The 26,746-nt window shown below is 45.7% G+C and overlaps 1 protein-coding gene across 3 annotated transcripts in view; it reads left to right on the forward strand.

Moving 5' to 3' along the window:
* Positions 1 to 26,746, forward strand: part of ANO4 (anoctamin 4) — a 481,162-nt gene that overhangs the window by 278,824 nt on the left and 175,592 nt on the right. For all 3 annotated transcript variants that reach the window (XM_075344688.1, XM_075344690.1, XM_075344689.1), the window contains 3 exons: positions 1,487 to 1,687; positions 3,553 to 3,689; positions 18,007 to 18,171. In XM_075344688.1, coding sequence (XP_075200803.1) covers positions 1,487 to 1,687; positions 3,553 to 3,689; positions 18,007 to 18,171 — 503 coding nt within the window. The remainder of the gene's footprint in view (positions 1 to 1,486; positions 1,688 to 3,552; positions 3,690 to 18,006; positions 18,172 to 26,746) is intronic.

Below are 26,746 nucleotides of genomic sequence, written 5' to 3' on the forward strand. Positions count from 1 at the left end.
ATGGAATTTTGCAGAGTCCTGGCGTCCCTGTACTTTACAGTTCCGGTTACATGCCACCGCTTCTCTGCCCGCCCCCTTGGTCTTTTGCGAGCACTCCTTACGGACGTGTTTCCAGGGGGCGGGGCTTCAACTTCGCGGGGGAGAAGAAGATGGTGCCATTGTTTTGGCACCAAAAATGGCGGGCAAGATGGTGGCAGGTCAAAATTTTTCAAACAGTTCATGGACTACAAGGTGCACGTCATCCAGGTCACGGATGGGGTAAGAATCCTGTTCGTGATGCCAAATTGTGTCACCCAGGGATAGGGGGTACTCAGATCCGGGCCAAGGGGGTCGCTTCTAGAGGTATCACGGTGGCGTGAGCCGGTTTGTGATCCCAGACTCCACAACAAAAGGGGAATATGTAAAGGGGGATTGTCTGTCTGTGACGCCACCCGTGGGTTGCGGTGATGAGATGGTGGCACCACCGCTGCCTCTGGGGACCATGCCCGGGACTGATGGTGTGGGGCAGCAAGGTGGGATCCCCTCCACGGGTAGGGGAGTTGTAGTCCCGGGGCCCAATTGGGAGTTGTGGTGGTGACAGGGATTACAGGGAGCAGGAAACTCACAGTTCGGTTGTCTTGGTGTTGGATGAAGCTAGGCTAATGTGTGTGGTCAGAAAACACAGAGTCCTTTGTAAACCAACCTGCCAAATGGCCGATCACTGTTGGCGGGTGTCTTCGGGTCCCACACCCAGATGTACAGCCGGGGACCCATCCTTCCACACTCTCTGTTTGTCTTTCTCTTGTCTGGACTAGTCCGTTTGAACGGCCTCTGGATTGGGTCCCTCTCCCAGCACCGGCGGTCTACAACCCTGTCCCGGTCGCCTCAGGTTCCTTGCTGCCAGATCTCCATTGTCTGTGGCCCTCACAGCCACCTAGTCTGGTAGTCCAGGGCTCCAACCCCGGCTACCACTTTCTCCGGGGAGCTGCAAGCCTCCCCTGTCAGTTTTCCACTGACTACTGCACAACTGAACTAAATTCTGCTCTGTCACTTCCTTAACTCCTCTCGCCCCCTCCCTTTTCCTGGGGAGGGGGTGAGTAGGACCTGATTGGCTGCTGTACATCTGTGTGGGGATTGTGTAGCTGCCAAGGAGGATTAACTCTTTCTGTGACTACCTGGTTTTACCAAGGCGTCACACAATATATCAAATATATCTTATTAATGAGTTAAGCTGTTTCTGTACATTCATTGCTAGCAGATACATAAATTTATCACTAGCCATACAATCTCTATAAGCTAACATGGTTAGTAGAATGATTATGATTGTACTGAAGACCTCAGTGACTTTAAATGAAGAGCTGTCATTGAAGGCCACTTTTTTCACACGTCAGTTTGTGAAATTTCAGTCAATTGTAAGTGCTAGTATAGAAAAGCGAAAGTGGAATAAATATGTTGACATGTGCTGGGTTACTGTAACACTTTTACAAATATATATTTTTATTTTCAGGAATAAGTATATCCATTCATGGGTCTAAAAATCAACTACAGATTCATCAAAGGAAAAGTGTGGCAAATAATTCTGTGCCGAACGATCACATAGTGGTTAGACATTCCTCTCTGCCTCCCCTCAGAAGGGCAGTAAGGATGGAGGCTTCATCTTCTGGCAAGTGTGCGCTCTCAAATGGAAACACAGAGATTCATTATCCAGGTAGGCATTCTTCTCTTTCTAAATCTTGAAAATATGTTGACTGATGCTTAGTAAGCTTGGTAAAAAGTCATTGGATAAACATTGTACAGGGGTTGTTTCTTACAATAAATGTGCAAAGGAGCCGAAAACACGATTTCCATGTGGAGATGGTGGTTCCTCGTTATTTTAGGAAAGCGTTATTCACAATTCACTTATTCAGTCTTTGGGATGGCAATGAGGAGGCAAAACAATGGCAGAATTTAATAAAAAATGTTTAAAATCATAGGCCACATGCACAGGATGAGTATTTGGTCAGTTGCAGTATTTGTGAGCCAAAAAGGAAGTGGGTAATAAAAGCAGAAGTGGTGCCCGTGTTTCTATTATACTTTACCTCTGATTGCTCCCCTACTGGTTTTGACTAACAAATTGTAATGCTCGAGAGTGAATATGGAGAGTGGAAATATTGGGCCACAGCACACAGAAAATCTGAAGGGGCATGACTATGGTTTCTCACCAGATTTACACCAGAGCCTGTAAAGGTGAGGGTGTTGCAGGTAGTAACCAGGTGCCATTCAGGAAGACTGGTGCTGCGACATCTGGCCCAGGGGTATGGACACAGTCACTGATATGAGAGGTGCAGCAAGGACGGTTAATGCAGCAGGCTCTGCTGATATGGAATGGTAGCGTAAGTACAGTAGCATAAGGTACAGCAGGCTTGACCTATAGGGTACGATGCAACATCGACCAGTATTGCAGACTTGACCGACAGGTTGCAATGCAGCAGCAGCCGGTATAGCAGACTTGGCTGACCGGGGACGATGCAGCAGCAGATGCGCCAGGTACTGGAACACAGAACGGAATTAGCAATGTGGAACACAGCACAAAACAGCAGCAGCACTTAGGGAGCTGAAAACTAGTAACATAAAGACCAAGTTGCCCAGGTACCTCCCTTAACGGGAACGTGCTTTAAATACCTGATGCCTCTCAGCCATAGCCTGAGATGCACTTCCAGGTTAGGGCGCACTGACTCCTTAAGACAAGGTGCCCTAAGAATTCTAACAGAAAGCCTGTGCGGTGTGCACAAGCCATGGGAGGCGGCAGCAGGGATCGGGGAGGGAGCAAAAACTGCTGAGCGGCCAGGAAAGCAAGAGTGCCGGCGTCCCCACTGGGGGAGGAGAGCAAGACAGTGCGGTGACGCGAGTAAGGGCATTACAAAAATACTGATATATAAAAAAACTCACCAAATGTTCTTGTGCAGTTGGCCTAATAAGCTGAATAATTAATATTTAAGGGAAAATATATCTGAGAAAATTAGCAAATTGACACTGGTCAGGGGAGGAGTAAAGTGTTTTCCCTCAATGGTCTCATGGAGGTTTGAGCCACCCTTCTCTGCATCAGTTAGGTATAAAGAAAGTTGAACTTGCGGTATACTGCATAACCTGAGTCCCTATAGAAAATCTATTTGACAGGGCGATAAAGGCAGAACAGCAGTACAATTTTCTCTGATTTACTTTGACAATTTTTATGTTATGATGCCTTGGAGATGATGTTGTACTTGTTACCAGTAGCTATTAACTAGATCAATTAAACCTATAAACCTGGAAAGGTACTGCTGAAGATTAATGAGATTGTGATCTTACTAAATTGATGATGAAGGTTAAAACCTGGAAAATAAACTCTACAAATAAATACAGTTCATTAGTGAAAGAGCAGTATTGATTTACTAGACCCAGCTCATACTCTATGAGAAGGTACCTACTAAAATGATTTAGAGACCTGCAGTCTGACCAGAGTACAGGAGCTAATATTGGGAGAGTGTAGGGATCACAATGGACCTTTAATGATGTGTATTTACTATAATAAAATAGATGTGAATTTCTTTCTAGGTGTTAAAGACATAAATATATTCTTTGATGACTTGGAAGCTGCAAACAGTCCCTCCAAAGACGATGACTCTCTGCTGCACGCTGGTAATTTGACAAGTATGTCAGATGAAGTCAGCAGATTAGATGCAGAAGGAGAGGTAAGAAGTTCAGTTTACTTAGGCTATTTCAATAGTAAGAGACAGCAATGGAAATGAAGACAGTAAAATGTGTAGATATTGTATAAATTCCATTGGATATAAAAAGTCTACATACCCTTGTTAAAATATCAGGTTTTTGTCATGGTTTTTGTCATGTACAGTCAGGTAGACTGCAGCGCATCTGGTCGGCCATCATACTGTGGGAGCCAGGCATCGCCTGGCACGTAGGGCAGGGTTATCGGCATTATTGCTGCAACCGCCGTGGGCCCTGGTGCTACCCCTCCTGTGGCCGGAGCAGTGTCCGCCGCTCCATCATTACCCTGGTCGGGTGGAGGCAGTGCCGCCACACTTCCATCGTCTGGAGCTGAAATTCTCGCGCCCCCCCCCCCAGTTTTCACTCAGCACTCCTCTTGATGCTGTGGCCCTCTGGGAACTTCCGGTTCCTGCCTCACACGCAGGACGAAGGGCGGGGCTTCTGCTTTGCGTGCTTTTGCTTTCGTGGGGAAGATGGCGTTTTTGGCGCGAAAAGATGGCGGAAGATGGAAGAATTGGCGGGAACAGGATTTTGACTCGCAGATTTCGGTCTTCAAGGCGCACGTCACCCAGGTAAGTGGGTCCTGCTCGTATCCTGTTCGTGACGACAGGTTTTTCGAGGTATGCCGCCCCCACGTCAGCAGCTGAGCTGCTCGGATCCGGATCCGCGGTGGCTCGAGGGGCGTCCGGATCCGGGGGTCGTACGGCCACTCAAATGAAGGGGGGATATTTACAGGGGATTTTATATTTACAGTATGTGACGCCACCCGTGGTGTGTGGTAAGGTTGGAGTACTACCGCTGCCGTTGGGGAGTACCCGGGGTGATGACAGGGGCAGCCAGGTGTTGCGACCCTCCACGGATAGGGGGATGCCCCGGGCCTCGGTGGTGGAGTTGGGAAGTGCCATTGGGGTGAAAGGGTCAATTGCGTATTCACTCAGTCCATAAAGCTGACACCGACAACTTGGTAAACCAAAGTTCTGGACACCGCTGCCACTGAGGGGAGCTAGTTTGGGTCCCGTCCCTGGTGATGTTGCCTGATGATCTGTGATCTTTTCCCTGGCACTTAGTCTGCTTCTTAGTTGGCCCCGGTAGCTTGAAACTAGTCGGGTCCTGCTCCCCAGTATCGCTAACTGAGGGAGCTTGCTCTCAGGGTTCACGCTTGGGATTTTCTGGACCGTTTTTGTGGAAAGTCCTATCCCCCTCGTTGTGCTAGTACCCCGATTTTGGAGCGGGTGGAGAGCAGAACTTGAAGGCTCCGTTCTCGTCGGGTGAATTGTCAGGTTGCCTGAAGTTACTCCCTGACCTAGGGTCCACGTACCCCGTCATGCCCTGGTCCCAGCCAGGTGATGGTACAAGGCCGCCAGCTGTCTTCCACGACAATACCGTGCCCCTTGTCATGATCCCCTGCGACCGAGGGTCCAGCTCCTATAAGGCCCAGACCACCGTCTGCCACCTAGTTACTTCCAAAGAGCCCGTCTCCTGACCTCCTCTCTCCTTCACTTCTAACACTACACTCCTTTCTCTGACTTTGACTCTCACTGACTGACTCCTGACACTCCTCACCTCCCCTTAACCAACCCCCCACGTGGGCGACCCTATTCCACTCAGGCCGTCCACTGGTGTGTCTGGTAGGGGTGGTGCAGAGTGTTCCTAGGATTTTGATTAGCTGGTTTTGGCAACACCATTTGCTAGGGACCTGTTACCAAGGAGGAGGTGGATATTGCACAGAAGGGCAGATTGCACAATACCCTGTGATGACCTGATAGGTCGGGGCGTCACACATAAGTGAATATCCTCTTATAATTGAGGATGTGGTTCTGTTCAGAATTAGCCAATCACATTTAAACTCTTGATAAATACCCTTTTTACCCAAAAATGAGACACTGTCTTATGTTTTTTTTTGCCCCGAAAAAAGCAATAGGTCTTCTTTTCAGGGGAGGGCTTATTCTCGGGGAAAATGGTTGGGGGAAAGTTTACTCCCCAAAAAAGGCAGACACCCCTTCCCAGGATCATCATACTTACCAGGCGTCTGCGTGTCACTCAGGCCCTTCTGCGATCCTCGGCAGGTGCTCCCAGCAGGTATGCTGCACGCCGTCCTCCCCTGCTTCTGGCCGACACTCACACATCAGATCGCACACACACTCATACATACATACATACGCATACACTCATACATACACATACACACACACACAAACACATCTGCTACATACACAGTTACACTTACATACACAGCTGTGCTACATGTACAGTTACACTTACATGCACAGCTCTTCTATGTGCATGTACACACACACACACAGCTCTGCTTCATAGTTACACTTCTTCACACACACACACACACACACACACGATCGCACATACTATCACGCGCACACACTCACCACATCCGGTGCTACCATTTGCTTGCTTCCAGCCAGCAGGGGACTCTCTGCTCTCTTGTCTCTATGAGGCGTACCACCGCCTGGTCCTCCATGCGTTCATCCTGAAGGTCCTGGCACTGCACTGCAGAGCTTTCCAGGTCCTTACTGAGTGCCGGCCAGACGCAATCGATATCGCTGGATGTGGTGAGTGTGTGTGTGCAATCTGATGTGTGATTGTGTTTATGTGCGATCTCGTGTGTGTGTGATCTGATATGTGTGGGTGTGCGTTCCACTACTACTGGTTGGCGTCTGGTGAGTATGATCACGGGGTCTTCTCTCTTTTCTCTTTTTTCGTCTTTCTTTTGGGGGTGGCCGCTGTTTATAATGAAGTGTCCTGCAGTATTCTTTATGTGAAGCTAGCCACTACTTACGGGCAGTATGTACGGAGGAGTAGTCAGGAAAGCCGGGGTCTGGTAACGGGAGGATGCGTATGAGCACAAGGAAAAAACAGGGGCATACTGAAGTCAATATGCGAGAGTCAGAAATCCAGAAGAGCACATAATAGATTCATGGGAGAAGCAGAGATGTGGTCAAGTAACGGTCCAAGGTAAAAAAGGCAGGAGGTCATGACAGGAACAAGGGACAGGCAGAGAGGAGTCAACTAACAGTCCAAGGTCAGAAAGCAAAGATCAGAACACTATTAGAAACACAAGCCAGCAGCAAAACTGCAGAACCAGAAAATACAACTGGTGAGGTCCTGGGCAAACATGTTCAGTAAAGAAGCCTGACCAATTACCAGGTAGGTGGAACAAATGCGTAAAAAGCACCAACATGGAATCCTTGAGCTGTCAAACACATTGCTAGCTTAGTAACACAGGAAAGTGCAGCAGAACATCTCCAAAGGCAAGATGTTCTGCACAGAGGAATTGTCACAGTACTCCCTCTTTAAAGGGGGTCACTGGTCCCCCAGGTTTCCCAGGAAAGCTTCGAAGGAAGGGCCTGACCAACCGACTGGCACTCACCGAGCAAGCCGGAACCCAGGATCACTCTTCGGGTCCGTATCCCTTCCAATGAATCAAGTCATGGGACCGGTGCGGACTTAAAACATTTTTTCAGTTTATGAAAGGCTCCAACTGCCTCAGACGACCAAGCCCTCAAATCCGCCCTCTTAGGTGTGAGATCAGTCTGAGGTTTAACGATCTGAGAAAACCCCTTAACAAACTTCCTATAGTAATTGGCGAACCCCAGAAAATGTTGCAAGGCATTAAGGTCACTAGGTTGAACCAAGTCAATTATAGCTTGCACCTTCTTAGAGTCCATCTTAAACCCAAGTGCTGACACAATGAACCCAAGGAAAGATATTGCTCAGACAGCAAATGTACATTTTTCTAATTTAGCAAACAATGAATTCTCTCTAATCTCTTATTTTCTACATTTGTCTTTGGCCCGGTAGGATGATAAGACTATATCAAGAATACCAAAAGCATTAAGGAAAACGTGTTATTGTTTGATGAGTCCAAGGTTGATCTTTTTGGCCATAATTACAAAAGGTATGTTTGGTGCAAAGCCAACACTGCCCATCACCAAAAGAACACTATACTCTCAGTGAAGTATGACGGAGGCAGCATTATGCTATCTTTCAACAGCTGTAACTGGGGCTTCATTTAATGTGCAGAGAATTATGAACAGTTCCAAATATCAGTCAGTTTTTCAGCAAATCAGCTGGCCTCTGCTAAAAAGCTGAGGATGAAGAGGAATTTCCCATTTTAACACGACAACAGCCAGTAAAGGATCAAAGTTTTGGAATGGCCCAGGCAGAACCCAGATCTGAATCCAATTGAATATCTGTGGGAGACCTGAAGAAGGTGCTGTACATAGGAGATCCCTTCATAATGTGACAGATTTAGAACTCTACTGCAAGGAAGAGTAGGTAAAAATTGATCATTTTAGATGTGTCAAGCTGATAAATAGTAGTCAGTATACAGCTGCCATCATTTACAGTTATTCTGATTAACCCCATATAAAGTTTAGCTGTTCCAGTAGGATTTTACTGAACATTTTTAGTTGCATTTTATAGAAAAACCCATGGTCCATAAACAGCTTACACAGTAGAAAAGTACAAAAAAATGAAAGGTGTTAGCTACACCATGGAATACTGTTAAGTCGGTCATTAAGAAGTGGCTTAAATTTGTCACAACAGTGACATTATCTAGAAGTGAACAACCATTAAAAATTGAAGAAAAGCTAAGTAAAAGCCTACAGCAACGTTAAAGGAGCTGCAGGAATTGATAGCAAACACTAGCTGTATACTACATGTGACAACAATCTCTTATTCCTACCGAAAGAGACTGAATGCTGTCTTAAATTCAAAGGGTATTTCAGCAAAGTATTAGTTCAAAGAGATTGTCTAGCTTTTGGCTACAAGTCTGCAGCTGTTCTGTGTGAGTGCAGACTTGTGAATCCTCACATTGCATGCAGTGCGCACTGTGAAGATTCTCTATTGTGGTGCATACATATGGTCACGCGCTGACTAGATGGGCGTGGCCTTGCTCAATTCAAGTGTATGGAGCGAAGACAGATGTAGTCTAGACAGAATGTGACCGGGAGTGTGCAAATCACATACTTGCGGTCAAATGATCACCTGCTCCCAGTGCCGATTCACATAACCACAATGTTGCAAATTGCTACATGCAGTCTCATAACTGGCCACAAATCCAGGGAATACAGTGTAATCGTGACAGTGTCCATATCACACACCATCATGATTTGGTAGTCTGCAGTCACTCTCTGTAATTAGAGTGACTATAGACTTTTCGTCTCAGCCCAAAAAAAACTTTAATATTCCGTGATATCTGTATTTCAGTGATGAAACGCCAAAGTAATAGTGCTCAAGTACAAAGGCGCTCCATCACTGACATACAAATATCACATTTATTTTGGGAGTCTTCTGATGAACCAGTATATGGAGAAACGCATCGATTCTAAGCATTAGTGAGCATAGTCCAGAACTGATGCGAAACGTGTTGATATTACCTATACTTCACCTTTCTTGAGATCCAAGATGGATACACTGGACTTGGTCATTGCTGTTGACAGAAAAGAGAAAATGCCTAGAAGCTAAGTAACTTCATTGTTACTATTGGATACTTGAGGGACATGATCATTTATATACTTTCTATTCCGCACCTCTGAACCTTGCCGTCATTTCCCTCCTGTTTTTTCCTTTATAGAGAGCTAGCTGTAGTGATAGTGACTAAGTGTCTCTTTGTCTCTCTCACTCTTCCACTCTCTCACCCTTCCTCTCTGTCTCCCTGTCTCCCTCTCTGTCTGCCTCTCTGTCTGTCTGTCTCTGTCTTTCACTGTTTGTCTCTGTCTGTCTTTCTCTATCTGTTTTTTTCTTTCTCTGTTTGTCTCTGTCTGTCTGTCTCTGTCTTTCTTCATCTGTCTCTTTCTGTGTCTGTCTGTCTGTGTCGGGTTTTTTTCTGTCTATTTGTCTGTCTTTGTATTTCTGTCTGTCTCTGTCTTTCATCGTCTGTCTCTGTCTGTGTCTGTCTCTGTTTTTCTCCGTCTGTCTCTGTGTCTGTGTCTGTCTCTGTCTTTCTGTCTGTCTCTGTCTTTCTCTGTCTCTGTCTTTGTCTGTCTCTTTCTCTGTCTGTCTCCCTCTCTGTCTGCCTCTCTGTCATTCTCTGTCTCTCTCTGTCTGTCTGTCTTTCGCTGTTTGTCTCTGTCTGTCTATGTCTGTCTGTCTCTCTCTGTCTGTCTTTCTCTGTCTTTCTCTGCTTGTCTATGTCTGTGTTTGTCTGTTTCTGTTTGTCTCTGTCTGTCTCTGTCTGTTTATCTCTGTCTGTCTGTCTCTGTCTGGCTTTGTCTGTCTGTCTTTTTTCGTCTGTCTCTGTGTCTGTTTCTGTCTGTCTGTCTCTATTTTTCTCAGTCTCACTGTCTGTGTCTGTCAGTCTTTGTCTTTCTCTATCCGTCTGTCTCTGTCTTTCTCCATCTGTCTCTGTCTGTTTCTGTCTGTCTGTCTCTGTCAGTCTGTCTCTGTTTTTCTCTGTCTGTCTTCCTCTGTCTGTCTCTGTCTTTCTCCACCTGTCTCTCTCTGTGTCTGTCTCTGTCTGTCTCTGTTTGTCTCGGTCTCCTTTTCTGTCTCTCTGTCTGTCTCTGTCTTTTTCTTTCTCTGTCTATTTGTCTCTATCTCTTTCTCTGTCTGTCTCTTTCTCTGTCTGTCTGTCTCTGTCTCTCTGCCTGTCTCTGTCTCTCTATTTGTCAGTCTCTCTCTGTCTCTGTCTGTCTCTCTCTGTCTGTCTCTCTGTTTCTCTCTCTGTCTGACTCTCTATTTCTCTGTCTCTGTCTATCTCTCTCTCTGTCTGTCCTTCTGTCTGTTCGATTCTGTCTCCTTCTGTCTCTCTCCCTGTCTTTCTCTGTCTGTCTCTCTCTGTCTCTCGCTATCCATCTCTCCTCCAATATTAACAGACACATAAGCTTCTTATACTATGAATGTCCTTCGTTGCCTATAGCAACCAGTCAGAGCTGCTATTAATGACCTGTAGCTGCCAACTCCATTGACTTTAATGTAAGCAGGTTTTTTGTCAAATAACTATAAGCGCACGGTTAAATTATCCCCTCAAAACATAGTCTATGATGTTCCCTGAGTCACATGAGGCGTCTGTACAAAATTTCGTGATTGTAAATGTGACGGTGCAGATTCCTTTAGCGGACATACACACACATACACACACATGCATACACTCAGCTTTATATATTAGATTTACAGATTGAGGGAGGGTTATTTGTGCCGCCCCCGTGTCAGCAGCCGGGCTGCTCGGATCCAGATCCGCGGTGGCTCGAGGGGCGTCCGTACCCGGGGCTCATGCGGCCACTCAAATGAAGGGGGTATTTACAGGGGATTGTATATTTAGAGTTCGTGACGCCACTCGTGGTGTGTGGTAATATGAAGTACCACCGCTGCAGTTGGGAGTACCCGGGGGCGATGGAGTGGGGCAGCTAGGTGTTGGAACCCTGCACGGGTAGGGGGGATGCCCCAGGACTCGGTGATGGTGTTTGGGGAGTGCCATTGGGAGTGAAGGGGTCACTTGCGTACTCACTCAATCCATAAAGCTGACACCGACAACTGGAAAAAACAAAGTTCTGGACACCGCTGCCGCTGAGGGGAGCAAGTTTGGGTTCCGTCCCCACTGGTGTTACCTGGTGATCCATGACCTTTCTCCTGGCACTAAGTTCATTTGTCAGTTGGTCCCGGTAGTGTAGAACTAGTCAGTCCCACTCCCCAGTGTGGCTAACTGTGGGAGCTTGCTCTCAGGGTTCATGCTTGGGATTTTCTGGACCGTTTAAGTGGAAAGTCTTATCACCCTCATTGCGCTAGTACCCCGATTTTGGAGCGGGTGGAGAGCGGATCTTGAAGGCTCCATTCTCATCTGATGAATTGTCAGGTTAATCAACAAAACACCTGACCATATGTTCATGCCACTAAATTCAACTGGACCAACACAAGCAATTGTCCCCAATCAGGAAACAAATCAGTGGTTCATGGTTAAAACATTAATTTTATTACATAATTAAATAACACACATTAAAAAAACAGAAAAAATCCCGTAGGGACACTATTCAAATTGTCTCTCCAGTAAAGGAGACAAACTCTAGCACAGCGCCACCTATTGGAAGTAGCGATCCTAAAAGTCACAAGTGGATTTTTGACAATCCTTTGCAATATGACTCAGGATATATAAGCCAGATCAGAATCCCAATTTGCAGACACGGTGTTTCGGGGTGCTTGCCCCTCGTCAGTGCAAAGTATGGGGGTGTCTATTAATTCCCAGAAACCATGTTACATCCAGACATGAGTGGAGCTATATAACAGGTGCTTCCATAAATATGGCAGCATACCATCACAACAGTGCTGCTAGTAAAACCATACATGCACTAGTACACATATTATATCCATAAGGCTGCCCATAAGTATAGAAGAAGTCTAGTAAAACCATACACGCACTAAAACTAACGTTCTGTTCATAAACTGCCTATATATACAAGTCTGAAAAAAATACTGCCCTGCTATAACAGACACAGATAAAGCTATGTGCTCTAATGACAGGTTCTATCATAGGTGGAATAAAATAGCATAAATCAGTGCTGCTAGTGAGACCATACATGCACTCATATTAAATCCACAATACCACCCATATATAGAAGGAACCTGATAGATGCAAAGTATACAGTGCCCTGGATCTGGGTAAAGCGTCCCTGCACCCCAACGCCGTTTCGCCCTTGCTTGCTTCTTTTCGCCCCCGGAAGAAGCAAGGGCGAAACGGCGTTGGGGTGCAGGGACGCTTTACCCAGATCCAGGCTTATCAGGTAGCTATTGTGGCTTCAGCCTTGGGATGACCTTTTGTTACAATGTGACAGTGAATACTCTTTAGCTATCAGTCTTTCATGGTTAAACAGGGCACTGTATACTTTGCATCTATCAGGTTCCTTCTATATATGGGTGGTATTGTGGATTTAATATGAGTGCATGTATGGTCTCACTAGCAGCACTGATTTATGCTATTTTATTCCACCTATGATAGAACCTGTCATTAGAGCACATAGCTTTATCTGTGTCTGTTATAGCAGGGCAGTATTTTTTTCAGACTTGTATATATATATAGGCAGTTTATGAACAGAACGTTAGTTTTAGTGCGTGTATGGTTTTACTAGCAGCACTATTAGCCTGATCTGTGTCTGTCTGTGTTTGCTATAACAGGGCATTGTATACTTTGTAGCTTTCAGACTTCTTCTATACTTATGGGCAGCCTTATGGATATAATATGTGTACTAGTGCATGTATGGTTTTACTAGCAGCACTGTTGTGATGGTATGCTGCCATATTTATGGAAGCACCTGTTATATAGCTCCACTCATGTCTGGATGTAACATGGTTTCTGGGAATTAATAGTGTCCCTACGGGATTTTTTCTGTTTTTTTAATGTGTGTTATTTAATTATGTAATAAAATTAATGTTTTAACCATGAACCACTGATTTGTTTCCTGATTGGGGACAATTGCTTGTGTTGAATTGTCAGGTTGCCTGAAGCTACTCCCTGACCTAGGGTCCACGTACCCCGTCGTGGCCTGGTCCCAGCCCGTTGATGGTACAAGGCCGCCGGCTGTCCTCCTCGACAGTTCCGTGCCCCTTGTCACGATCACCTGCGATCGGGGGTCCAGCTTCAACTAGGCCCAGACCACCGTCTGCTACCTAGTTGTTTCCAAGGAGCCCGGCTCCTGACCTCCTCACTTCATTCTCTATTGCTAACACACTGACTGACTCCTGACACTCCTGACCTCCCCTTACCAACCCCCCAAGTGGGTGACCCTATTCCACTCAGGCCGTCCACTGGTGTGTCTGGTGGGTGTGGTGCAGAGTGTACCTAGGACTTTACTAGCTGTTGTAGGCAACACCATATAGCTGGGGACCCATAACCAAGGAGGAGGTGGATATTGCACAGAAGGGCAGATTGCACAATACCCTGAGATGACCTGATAGTCCAGGGCGTAATATATTCATCGAGGACAGGGGGGGGCCCCACTAAAACCCGGGATGCTTCACCCACGCTGGCAGGTAGCGATGGATAATTAGGGTCGTCCTAGGCTACTTTAGGCCCCCCTTTCCTCTGAGCCCCCTTTCTTTATATATTCATATTTTTATCTTTTTTATCTGCTTGGATATCTATTGAATTATTTAATTTTATGTCACATGTATTACCGTATATCACTGGGATTACGGTGTGATTTTAACATGCTATAATAAACATATTTTACTGGGAATTATATGTTGTACATATGTAATTTCTTCCCATAGACATTAAATTTAATTGTAGACCATGTCTGTTATGTAGCGTACCAGGGCGTCTGGAGTCAATCCCTTGCCCACGACTACCGTCCTGCACCACTTTCCCCTGTGACATCACCTTTTGTGATTGGTGGATCTCGTGTTATCAGCTGTCCGTGTAATCCTGCCTCTGATGATTAGGATCCTGCTAAAAACTTCCTGAAATCACATGAAGAATGAGTCTAAAGGCCCCGTCACACTAAGCAACATCGCTAGCAACATCGCTGCTAACGAACAACTTTTGTGACGTTGCTAGCGATGTTGCTGTGTGTGACATCCAGCAACAACCTGGCCCCTGCTGTGAGGTCGCTGGTTGTTGCTGAATGTCCTGGGCCATTTTTTAGTTGTTGCTGTCCCGCTGTGAAGCGCAGATCGCTGTGTGTGACAGCGAGACAGCAACAACTAAATGTGCAGGCAGCAGGAGCCGGCTTCTGCGGAGGCTGGTAACCACAGTAAACATCGGGTAACCAAGAAGCCCTGTCCTTGGTTACCCGATATTTACCTTCGTTACCAGCCTCCGCCGCTCTCACTGTCAGTGCCGGCTCCCTGCTCTCTAAACATGTAGCTGCAGGACACATCGGGTTAATTAACCCGATGTGTGCTCTAGCTAGGAGAGCAGGGAGCCAGCGCTAAGCATTGTGCGCTGCTCCCTGCACATTTAGCTGCAGTACACATCGGGTAATTAACCCGATGTGTGCTGTAACTAGGAGAGCAGGGAGCCAGCGCTCAGTGTGCGCTGCTCCCTGCTCTCTGCACGTGTAGCTCCGTGCGGTGGTAACCAAGGTAAATATCGGGTTGGTTACCCGATATTTACCTTAGTTACCAAGCGCAGCATCTTCCACGCGGCGCTGGGGGCTTGTCACTGGTTGCTGGTGAGCTCACCAGCAACTTGTGTAGCCACGCTCCAGCGATCCCTGCCAGGTCAGGTTGCTGGTGGGATCGCTGGAGCGTCGCAGTGTGACATCTCACCAGCAACCTCCTAGCAACTTACCAGCGATCCCTATCGTTGTTGGGATCGCTGGTAAGTTGCTTAGTGTGACTGGACCTTTACACAATCCGATTGACACTGTGAAACTGATGGATTACTATTTTATTTCTTTTTTATGAAAGATTGTGATATGGAAATAAATTTGCAATAATACTTAAAAAGACGTCACACAAAAAAGACCAGTTTTATCCTGTAGGTCATTTTCCGATGATAGTTTCCCTGTAAAATGTCTGTGACGTGCAGTTAGGGGTACTTTGCACACTACGACATCGCAACTGTGATGTGGTGGGATCAAATCGAAAGTGACGCACATCCGGCATCGCTGTCGATGTCGTAGAGTGCAAAGTACCCCTTAGTCTACATTCATACACTTAGGCAGCACCCAGCTGACTGATTGGACCGGGCATAGCTCACACTGTTCTTGTCATGTCTCTATACAGTAATACTCTTCAGTTGGAGCCTTCCAATGTTTTCTAGGCAGCTTACAAGTTACCCTAAGGCTGTACTAAGTATACATTGTCAGGAATGAGAAGCACGGAATCCTCAGAACTGTTCCATCTTATCTCCTCATGCTTTACCATGGGTTAAGTGAACCTTCTACAAGGTGATCCTTTCTTTGTCATCCATTTGGCTTCTAATCCACAACCGTGATACAGAAACCTGAGAAGAACGGAGATCTTTTTGCTGTTTTTTTATGACTCTGCTCATTATATTCACATTACTTTGAGCTGCTGCGTATTTTCTCGTGAGAGCACAGAGTGCAGACATTTTAAGGAATCCGCCAGCTTAAACCTATTGTTGAGCAGTGTAAAGGGTATTGAATAATGAAAAGGCAGACATAATTTTAGAAAAGCGAATTTCAAAGCACTTTGAAAACCCGATATAGAATAAGCTTGGTTATGTGAAGGGTCTAACAAGATTCTCGGTTGTTTTTTTGTGATACATTTACATACATGTCTACGGCTGCTGTTTCAGATATTTATTTCTAGGACAGATAATGAAGTGAATTTTCTCTTGAAAAACCATACAACATTAGGCTAAACACATATACATGTTCTTGTGTATTAGAAAAGGCCTTTTAAAAAGCCATATTTGTGAGCACAGTTTCTATGTAATATACTGGTGTGGATCATTGCTGTGAGTCAATAAACCTTAATCCCCATTCAGACGTCCATTTTTCATGTACATGTTCTATCTTTGTTTTTCACTGATAAAACACATACACATTATTCTCTATGGTGCTGTTCATATGTCCATGGTTTTTTGGACACCAAAATAATCAAAAAGACATATTTGTTTTTTAAGTCTTGTATCAAAATAACAAGTACACGTCTATGTGTACAAGAAAATCGGGAACAGCAGACAGAAACAAGCAGTGTGCTATTCATTTTTAAATACCTGGCACACTACGAGGTCATTGTTTGACATCGGAGTTCATTCCCAACCATGGTTTTGTTTCAGGGGTGCCGATGGAGGTGAGAGAAGGAGCCCCATGCCTCTCATAACCTTCTAAATGCTGCAATTGCTATCAATCATGGCATCTAGAGGGTGAATCAACCAGGGGCGGCATGCGTACTTGCCTTGGCTGTTACTGGAGGAGCTTGGCTGTCAACTAAGCCAAGCTCCTGCGGTAATAGAGCGGGAAGTGCTAATATTTCAGCACCCCCCGAATCATCATGCTGTGATCAGTCAGTCAGATTGACTTACCGATCACAGCTATTAGAGAATGGAGACCACTAAAGTGGGTCCCCGCAACTCTGGCCCTACCGTTCAGCTGTCAGTAACCGCTGACTGCACGAAGCTGTCACTGTGTATTTTCACACACTGAATATTTTAATCCATGACGTACATAGCACATCATGATGCAAGAACGGACACCTGCACATAACGTGCTATGCACGTCATTGGTCATTAAGGGGTTAATGGTTGAGTCTGATCCGAAAAACAGATCGGAGATGCGGATCCATTTTTAAAATTGATGTGTTTATGAATCAATGAAACTCTAAAACTGTATGGGTCAGTGTCAGTGTGCTGTCTAGGCTCACCTCACATCAGCGGTATTTTGCCGCAAAACCGGATGCGTTACAAATGCGTTTCAGTTCCATTCATTTCCAATGGAATCGCGTCAAGATGTGGTCACATGTGGTTGTGTATGATGCACGCAACCGCATGTGACCGCATCTTGCCGCAATTTGTAACGGTTTTGCGGCAAAATACCGCTGATGTGAGGTGAGCCTAAGAAAAAAAGGGAGAATCTAGCCTAAATGGCAATCCCACGTGATTTTTCAGAGATAAACTTTATGTGGCATCTTTGAGCTGAGGTTATGGTGCAGATTTCACTCACCAGTTATCTTTATTAGGCCTAAAACACACTTCCGCAAAAAAAACATACGTGTCTCACGGTCCGTTTTTCGGGTCCCTGTTCCGTTTTTTAGGGGTGTTTCTCTGGTACGTATGGCATCCGTGTGATGGCGTATGCGAGCCGTGTGTGCGTGTGGAATATACCGTATTGACATAAAATACGTACGTGTGCAGTCCGTGTGTTGTCCATTTTTAAAGGCCCACATTCTTACCCAATTAACGTTGTTAATCATTCATCATGAGGTCCTGGTGTTGTTGTTTGCCATCAATTGACCTGATAGATTGGTAACAAGTGTTTCAGATTTTGTGATGAAAAACGGACACGGACGATACGTGCTGAACACGGACATACTCCGTGTGCGGTCCGTGCAGGCACGGACCCATAGACTAAAGCGGGTCCGTGCCTGCGTGCTGCCGGCCAAAAACGGACATGTTGTCCGTGTAGAAAAGCGCACACACGTACTTACCACATGGACACACGTTCCGTGTGATTTTACGTGTGTGTACCATCTACCATTGAATAACATGGGTCTCCGTGTCTCCGGTACGTGCAAATACGTACCGCACACGTACAAAAAAAAACGGATGTGTGTTGCGGGTCTTAATCAGTATATACTAACCTTAAATTTGCAATAGACAAGATAAATAAATCAGCCTTCTGATCATTCATTAGGACTCTTTTTCAGATTCCCAGTATGCCAGAAAAAAACAGAACAAATGGACTGTTTTTCAATGATGGGAAGTGTCGTATTGACTACATACTGGTCTACAGAAAATCAAGCCCCCACTCAGAGAAGAGAGAGATTTATGAGAGGAATATAAGGGCAGAAGGATTGCAGATGGAGAAAGAGGTAACTTGGGTTAATTATTTATAACTATATTTTATTGTGCAATGACAACAAAATTCCAGATTATTTCTAATATGTCCATTATAGTAGATGGCAAAGGCATAATGTAATTATAATGGAGGCAGAGATTGTGGTCACTCCTGGATCCTAAATCTTGAGGAGATCCAAAAGATCTCTGCCCTGTGTGAGGGGACTTGGCTGTAAAATAGAGACCGGTTGCACATTTTCCTTTGGAGCCCAGGAGTTTCAAGCTTTGTGTCTGCTGAATCATCCGTTTTATAATAAATATCATTATTGTTGCATTGTAATAAAAAATTGGATTTTTTTTTCTCATGGGCTCCGAAAACCATTCAAATTAAGGACTTTTAATGTATACTTCTAGAATATGTCTTCAACATTAGGGGGGTTTCCAGGAGTTTAACACTCATGACCTATCCTTGGGATAGGTTATCAATATCTGATCAGTGGCATAATTCCGCCGCAGGCCGGAACTATTCAGTTACGGAGATGCATAGCATAGCTCCCATGACTGTATAGTGACCATACCTGGGTACTGCATATCCGCCTCCTATTCGAATCTATAGAGTGTGCAGTACCCGGCCGGCAGCGGACAACTGAGTAGCTTGGGACAGCGGCACCAGGAACAGCTGATCAGCAGATATACCGGGTGTCACCCCCGCACCACACTGACCAGACATTGATGACTTATCCCAAGGATAGGTCATCAATTCTAAAGTCCCAGACAACCCCTTTAATACTACAGTATATCTGCTTCTACTATATAATCATTTTTATTTATGTTCTCTTTTGTGACCAGCTATGTATCCGATTTTTCACTTATCTGATAGAAATGGCAATCAGAATTTGTGTCTTATGCATTCTATGTCATGATTTTCATATGCAGATATTTTTTAAGAAGATTTTATTAAGGGAGGCGTTTTAACTACTTACAAGATAAAGCTTAAAAAGGATGGCTTTATATTTTCAAATAAACTGAAAATGTCATCTATAAAATACATGGCTTTAAAGTGGGATATTATAAAAACATGTTGGCGTTTAATAGGAGTGTATGGACAAAGTTGTTTGGAAATCGCTTTTAAAGGGAATCTGTCATCAGGTTTTTGCTAACCCATTTGAGAACTGCATAATGTATGGAGAGACACTAAATCCAGTCATGTGTTACTTAGGCTAATTTCACACTTGCGCTATTTTGACGCAAACGGAATCCGTCACTAATGTAGTACAGTTCATTTATTTACAGTGGAAGCGCGTTACTATGGTGCGTGTGTGTGTCATGCAGTACCCGCTTGTGTCCACATGATGTCGCGCTTCCACTGTAAATAAATGAACTGTACTACATTAGTGACGGATTCCGTTTGCGTCAAAATAGCGCAAGTGTGAAACTAGCCTTACCGGGTGCTGCAGTTTTACTTGAAAATGGTCTGTCTGTTGCAGTTTTAACAGTTCTCTTAATGCTGAGCTCTGAATAATACGGCCCATTGATTGATTGATTGACAGCTTTCTGTGTACACTGTCTGTAGGCAGAAAGCAGCTAATCAGTGATGTAGCGATGGGGGTTTGTAGAGTTTATGAGTATGGAAAACAACCTAGTTTGACTAGTCCATAAGTGATAATGTCCTGCAGATAAAACAGTGTCATGGCATAGAACGCAGGTAACGGGAATACTGATTCTCAGGCTAGGGGGCCCTAGCTATCCCTAATCCCAGAATTACCTTGGATGGTAAGGTCGTCTGGGCCTCCACCCTGGCCCTGCTCCTAACCAGCCATGATCTAGCATGCCCTCTCCCTCACCCCAAGGGAGGACCGGGATCGGAGTGGTAGACCCATAGACAAATAGTGGGGGAAACTAAAACTCAATCGCACTGCACCCAAACATAGAAGTAAAAGACAGCAAATGGTAAAGAGGAAAAACTAAAGCAGGGAAGAAACTACAAGACAAAGGGTGGGTCCACAACAATAGCAAGCATACAGCAAGATTTGCACCAGCAGCTGCAAGCGACTCCCTCTCTCTATGGCAGAACTTAGTAGAATGAGATTCTATCAACTGCAACTGCTGATGGGCCTTTTAAGTAGGAGAGGAATGGCCACATCAGAGCTCCAATTAAGCTACTTGCAGCAAGAGAAAACTGACATTACCCTTACTGCACCAGCAGAAAGCAAAGTACATTTAATATAGTCTCCAGAGTAGGGAGAAAGCTCAGCTGAACCGTCACAAATCTCTCCACGGCGAGAGATAATGGTGACAAACAGTGATTTTATCAAAACAACAGCAATCAGCACAGTACGTGGCATATTATTGGAATCGAGGTCTCAGCCTCTACATTATGCTGCTCTTAGGTGGCAAAAACCTGGTGACAGGATCACTTTAATCATGAATACAGATTTTTCAGTCAGTCCCATTGTCACAGGTATATAAAATCCAGCACCTATCCTTGCAGTCTGCCTGTCTAACCTTGTGTGAAAGAAGGGGTTGTTCTAAAGAGCTCACTGACTTTGAGCATGGTCCTGTAATAGGACGTTCCAATTGGCAACAAGTCAGTGCTTTAAAAATCCCCCCCTTAATATTTCATGATCAACTGTGACTTGTAGTATTGAAAGTGGTTGCGTTTAGGAACCGCAGCTCAGCCATAAAGTGGCAGACCACGTAACGTTAATGGGTTCTCCAGATGCTAAAGCTCATATGGTGCATAAAAGTAACTTATTCTCTTCTGATTAAGTTCAAAACCTCCTCTGCCATTAACATTGGCATAATAAATTGTGGGCCAGGAGCTTCATGTCATAGGCTTCCATGAATGATCAGCTGCATGCAAACTTCACATCAAGAAGAGAAATTTTAATGCTTGAGCATATCAAGACATTTTGTACAATTGCTTGCCTCAACTTTGTGGGAACAGTTTGGGAAAAACTTCCAGTAAGACTATTTCCAGTAAGACTGCGCCCCAGTGCACAAAGGCATGGTTGGTTGAGTTTGATGTAAAAAAAGCTTGACTGGCACTCTCAATGAATGACTTCAGGCCAACACCTTTGGGTTAAACTAGAGTGGAGGGGATGAAAAAGGCACTAAAAGGATCAAAATGTAATAATACGATAGGACAAAGGGCCCCAAATCCGTACACTATCAAAAAGAAGAAAATTAAATAAAATACCTTATTATTTATCCAATAAAAGTTAAAAATGTTCAATGGCATCCTCATATTACACATTACATAGATAAAAGAGAGAAAGCTGACTAAATAGACAATGGTAAGAAAGTGAACTATCAGTATAGATAAGAATTAATACAATTTAGTAATATCTAAATCAATAAAAACAAAGTAGATACTCAAAGAAATAAAGTATATACTCTGTTTTTTAATGTATTTTAGCTTAAGATTGATAACGAATGAAGTATGTTAGGCTTTTTGTTGTTCTTTTTGATATCGTATAGATTGCTGTTGTTTAACATCCGTGTTTGACCTCACAAATGCTCTTCTGGATGAATTGGCAAACATTATTACAGACACTCCCAAATCTTTTTGAAAAACTCGGAAGAGTGGAAGTTTTACGAGTGGGACCAACTCCATATTAATGTCTGTGCATTTAGAATGTGATGTCATAAAAGATCCTGTAGGTTTAATTAGTAAATTTCCAACACGTGTGTCCATATGGTAAAGCAGAAGTATGGATTTAGCAGAAAAATATAGTATAGCTATATACAGTTGTAACCAGAAGTTTACATACACTATCTAAAGCAACACATATCCATGTTTTTCTCACTAACTGACATGAAATCAGAATAAACCTTTCCCATTTTAGGTCAATTAAGAACCAAAATTATTTATATTTTCCAAATACCACAGAATAATGAGAGAGAGAATGTTTTAAGGAATTTTTAATATTTTCAGCAATGTCAAAAGTTTACATGCATTTCATTAAGATTTGGTACCATTGCCCTTAAACTGTATGACTTTGGTCAAATGTTTTGGATATCCTTCCACAAGCTTCTCACAATAGCTGGTAGGAATTTGTGGTCGTTCCTCCTGACAGAACTGGTGCAACTTGGCCATGTTAGTAGGTTGCCTTGCTTGCACCTGCATTTACAGCTTTGCCCATACATTTTCAATGGGATTGAGATCAGGGCATTATGATGGCCACTCCAAAACATTGACTTTGTTATCCTTAAGCCACTTTGTAACCAGTTTGGCAGTATGCTTCGGGCATTGTCCATTTGGAAGACCCATTTGTGCCTAGGCTTTAAGTTCCTCGGTGATGTCTTGAGATGTTGCTTCAGTATTGCCACATCATCTTCTTTCTTCATGATGCCATCAATTTTGTGAAGTGCACCAGTCCATCCTGCAGCCAAACAACCCCACAACATGATGCTGCCATCCTAGTGTTTCACAGTTGGAATGGTGTTCTTAGGCTTCAAAGCTTCTCCCTTTTTCCTCCAAATGTAATGGTGGTCATTATGGCCAAACAGTTCAATTTTAGCTTTGTTAGACCATAGTACATGTCTCCAAATATTAAGGTCTTTGTTCCAGTATGCATTTGCAAACATTAATCTGTCTTTTTATGTTTCTTTTGGAGTAATGTTTTCTTCCTGGCAGAGTGGGTTTTCAACCCATGTTGGCACAGTACTCATTTCACTGTGGATAATAACACGTTCATCTCTGGTACACAGAACCCATCTCCTTCCTGAGCCATATGATGACTGGACATACCCATCTTGTTTGTACTTGCATAGAATTGTTTGTACAGAGTAGAGTTGAGCGCGGTTCGTGGTTCGTGGTTCTCCAGTTCGCGGCTCGAGTGATTTTGGGGCATGTTCTAGATCGAACTAGAACTCGAGCTTTTTGCAAAAGCTCGATAGTTCTAGAAACGTTCGAGAACGGTTCTAGCAGCCAAAAAACAGCTAAATCCTAGCTTGGTTTCTGCTGTAATAGTGTAAGTCACTCTGTGAATCAAACTATTATCACATTTCAGTGTATAGTGTGCGTGAACAGCGCCTTCAGATCACTGCTGTTTCTATAATGGCGATCGCCATTTTTTTTTTTTTTTTTCTTGTCTTCCTTCCCTAAGCGCGCGCGTCTTGTGGGGCGGGCCAGCATGTCAGCCAATCACAGACACACACACACCTAAGTGGACTTTGAGCCAGAGAAGCAACGGCATGTGTGATAGGATCTGCATGTCACATGTCCCTGCATTATAAAACCGGACATTTTCTTCACGAACGCCATTATCTGCCTTCTGCGTCTTTGGTGTCAGACATCAGTGTCGCAGCTCCGTCCTCCTGAGTCCTATAGCCGATACAGCTGTATGCGCTGCATACACAGCGTTAGACAGCTTAGGGAGAGCACATTCTAGCAGTCCTTTTAAGGGCTCAAAGCGGCAGGGTCAGAGAGCCATAAGTGACAGGTCCTGCAAACAGCAACAGCGTATGTGTAGCCCAGGTCAGGGATTTCCTCCCTGCATTTCACCATTAGGAGGGAATAGAAAGGCAGGCTTCCATTCCTCTACCCAGAGCACCACAATCCTGCCACTGTACCCTCTTGTCCTCTGCACACTCCAACTCATTCTAAGTAAGCCATTATACTAGCAAACACTCAGTGTACCTAGTGGCATTGTGAAGCCCCTCAAGTGCAGTGTCGGTGCATTACCTTCAGGGACTCCACTCAGCTGGATCTCCGTCACTGGTAGGAAATCTTCTGTTTGATCGTGACGCCACTCTCAGTATTGCGGTCAGTGGGGACCGCCACTGCAGGTTAGGGGTGCCTGGGGCTGATGATATGTGCAGTCAGATGTAGTAGCCTCCTGAGAGTGAGGCATGCCCCAGGGTCCAGTGTAGATGCGTAGTACTACAAGTCGCAGAATAACTCCACACAAGCAGGATGTCTTTCAGGGTTTTTACTCACAGTTGATGGCAGGGTGAGTGACCCGGGCGTAGCTGGGATGAACCAAGTGGGAACCAGGTGTCCTTCAGGCTGACTTGTGAGGGTGACTACTAACTCGCCTTCCTTAGCCCTTGGTGGTTTGGGGTAACCCCGACTTTGAGTCCCTATGGGGGTCACCCAGGGAAGATGCTGAAGCCTCTCTCCCCTTCGTTTGCCGTGTGCTTGTCGCCTGGGCCAGATCACTCCAGCTTCTTGCCTCCTGTGAGCTATGGGCCCTAACTGTGGCTACGTGGCTGCGGCTTTTTGTGGTGTTGTGGCGTGGGCTTTGAGAGCCCCACACCGGCAGGTTTAGCAAGGAAAGGTGGATCTATCCCCGCATCGGGATCTGCCGCCCGTTTGGGCCTGGTACTCTCTAGCAGTCTCCTTACTTCCCACTCCGTGCCCTTTCTTTAGCTGAAGATGGATTTCGGGTAGCACTCCTAGTTGACCGTTCTCCCCCGTCAGTAGCCACTGCGCGGGCGCTGTTAGACAGCAACAGCCCCACAGGTCTGCTCCTCACTGAGCCCTATGGAGTTCTGCTCTAACTGACTCACTGCCCCTCCTCTCCTGTTCTTGCCTACGCCACCTAGCAACCAGACTCTCTTACCACACCCCTTGAGAGGAGATGGAGGCTTTTGGCCCCCTCCACTATTCCAGTGAAGGTCAAGGCTTTTCCCCCTCCTGGGATCCCCAGGGGTCCTCTCATGGGTACATGTGTGAGAGCTGATTACTATGCGCCTGTGTTCCACACCCCGGTCAGCCTTCTGGATTACCTGTATTGTACTGTCCCCAGCATGGGTGCAGTACTCAGTGGTGCCTGACCAGGTCAGGGGCGCCACATTCCCCCTTAGTTATCACCAGCACGTCCTCGGGCTGCAAGACAACATTTTAAAATGCATAAAACATTAAAACATGTAAAACATTTAAAAGCACCAGGTACCATACATCACCACCCTCCACCCACAAGTCCGTTAACCCACCCAAAACCCTCTCACGTTGGCCGCGGCTTCAGCCACTTCTGGCAGGATGTAGAGGCGGCTTACATGGGCTGGTGGTTTCAGGGTATACCTGGCCTGGTGGATCCGCGCCTTCAGCCTCTTCTGGCAGGATGCAGAGGCGGCCTCCACAGTTGGTGCTGACCAGGTACCCTCTTTGTGGTGGAGAGCCAGGCACCATAAACAGGCATGCTCTCTGGTCGCAGGTGAGCCAAGGCCCTATATACGGACGGGCTCCTCCTGGTTGCAGACGAGCCAAGCCCCTAAACAGGCTGACTCTGGTGGTGGTGGTGCCCTCTGGTGTAACTATTTACACTGCGAGAGTTTGTGGCTATAGCCAGTTCATAGCCTTAAGGTTTATGGTTTTTCTCACAATAGTTTTTGTGGGCACATGCTTAAACGTGAACGTTGCAAAACAAAACTTTTCAAAACTTCAACTGGTAACTTCTTTCTTTACTTTACTTTTACTCCTCCATACCAGGGCTTGGGCCTGTTGGGCTGCGGCACCTGCTGCTTTCTTGCTCTTTGTCGTCATCTGAGGTAGTTTCATCTGTAGGTTCCTTGTCTTTTCTTTCTTGATCTTCATCTGTTTCCTTTGCTGCATCTGTTTCTTTATCTCTGTCTTTTCTTTCTTCTTTGGGACATGGTGCTACATCAAGCGCATACAATCCTCTTTCGCCTTCATGCATAGTGAATTGCACTGTATTTCCCATCTTTAAGTTTCTGCCAGGGTGTCCTCTAGGCAGATGAGCGTTCACATCTCTTCTGTTGACAAATATCCCTTCTTTGATACCAGGGGCTACAATGAATCCATATCCACTTCTCAAATTGAAATCCTCCACTACTCCTCTGCAAAGGGGTCCTCTGACCTGGGCTTTGGCTCTTCTCAGGAACCTTTTCTCCTGTAGGTCTCTGGCTGTGACTTCTCTCTGCTCTGGAGACTGTGGTGCAAGGGACAGCGTTGTTCTGTTGCGACGCCTGGTCTTGCGGGCTGGGTTCTGCTGGGCTGTTACCTCAATGCCTGCAGGGCCCCAGGTGAGGTTTCTGGGCTGGTCTTCGTCAGCAGACGGTGTCAAGTCCTCCTCATCCCAACGGGAATAGGGTAACATCTCCGGCTCTGAGTATTGCTCCACTGCCGGTGGCTCCGGAGTCAGCTCCTCAGCTTCCTGGCCTCCTCTCCCCCTTAGTTCTTCGCTGCACTCTGGTTGTGGCAGCGCTGGGGATGAGTGGTCCTCAGCTGGTCTGGGCGGTGGACTCTCTGGCGCGGCTGCAGGGGTTGCCTGAATCTCCTTGGGGGTATGCGGAGGGAGCAGATACCGATCCACCATTTCTTGTGGGAACTGGGCCTCTAGGTCAGCCTTCAGCTTCCAGTATTCGGGGTCCTCTCCTATCAGGGACTTCCTAACAGGGACCTCTTTGGACTGGGGAGCGGTGTCTGCTCTGGCCTTGCAGGCCGGGGAAAATGGTGATGCAATCTCTTGGCGGGCCGCGCCTGGCATGGCGGCGGCCTGGTCTTGGCGGGCCGCGCCCGGCATGGCGGCGGCCTGGTCTTGGCGGGCCGCGCCCGGCATGGCGGCGGCCTGGTCTTGGCGGGCCGCGCCCTGTTTGGCGGCGGCCTGGTCTTGGCGGGCCGCGCCCTGGATGGCGGCGGCC

This window comes from Anomaloglossus baeobatrachus, chromosome 4 (assembly GCF_048569485.1).
Source record: "Anomaloglossus baeobatrachus isolate aAnoBae1 chromosome 4, aAnoBae1.hap1, whole genome shotgun sequence".
Taxonomy (NCBI): Eukaryota; Metazoa; Chordata; class Amphibia; order Anura; family Aromobatidae; genus Anomaloglossus; species Anomaloglossus baeobatrachus.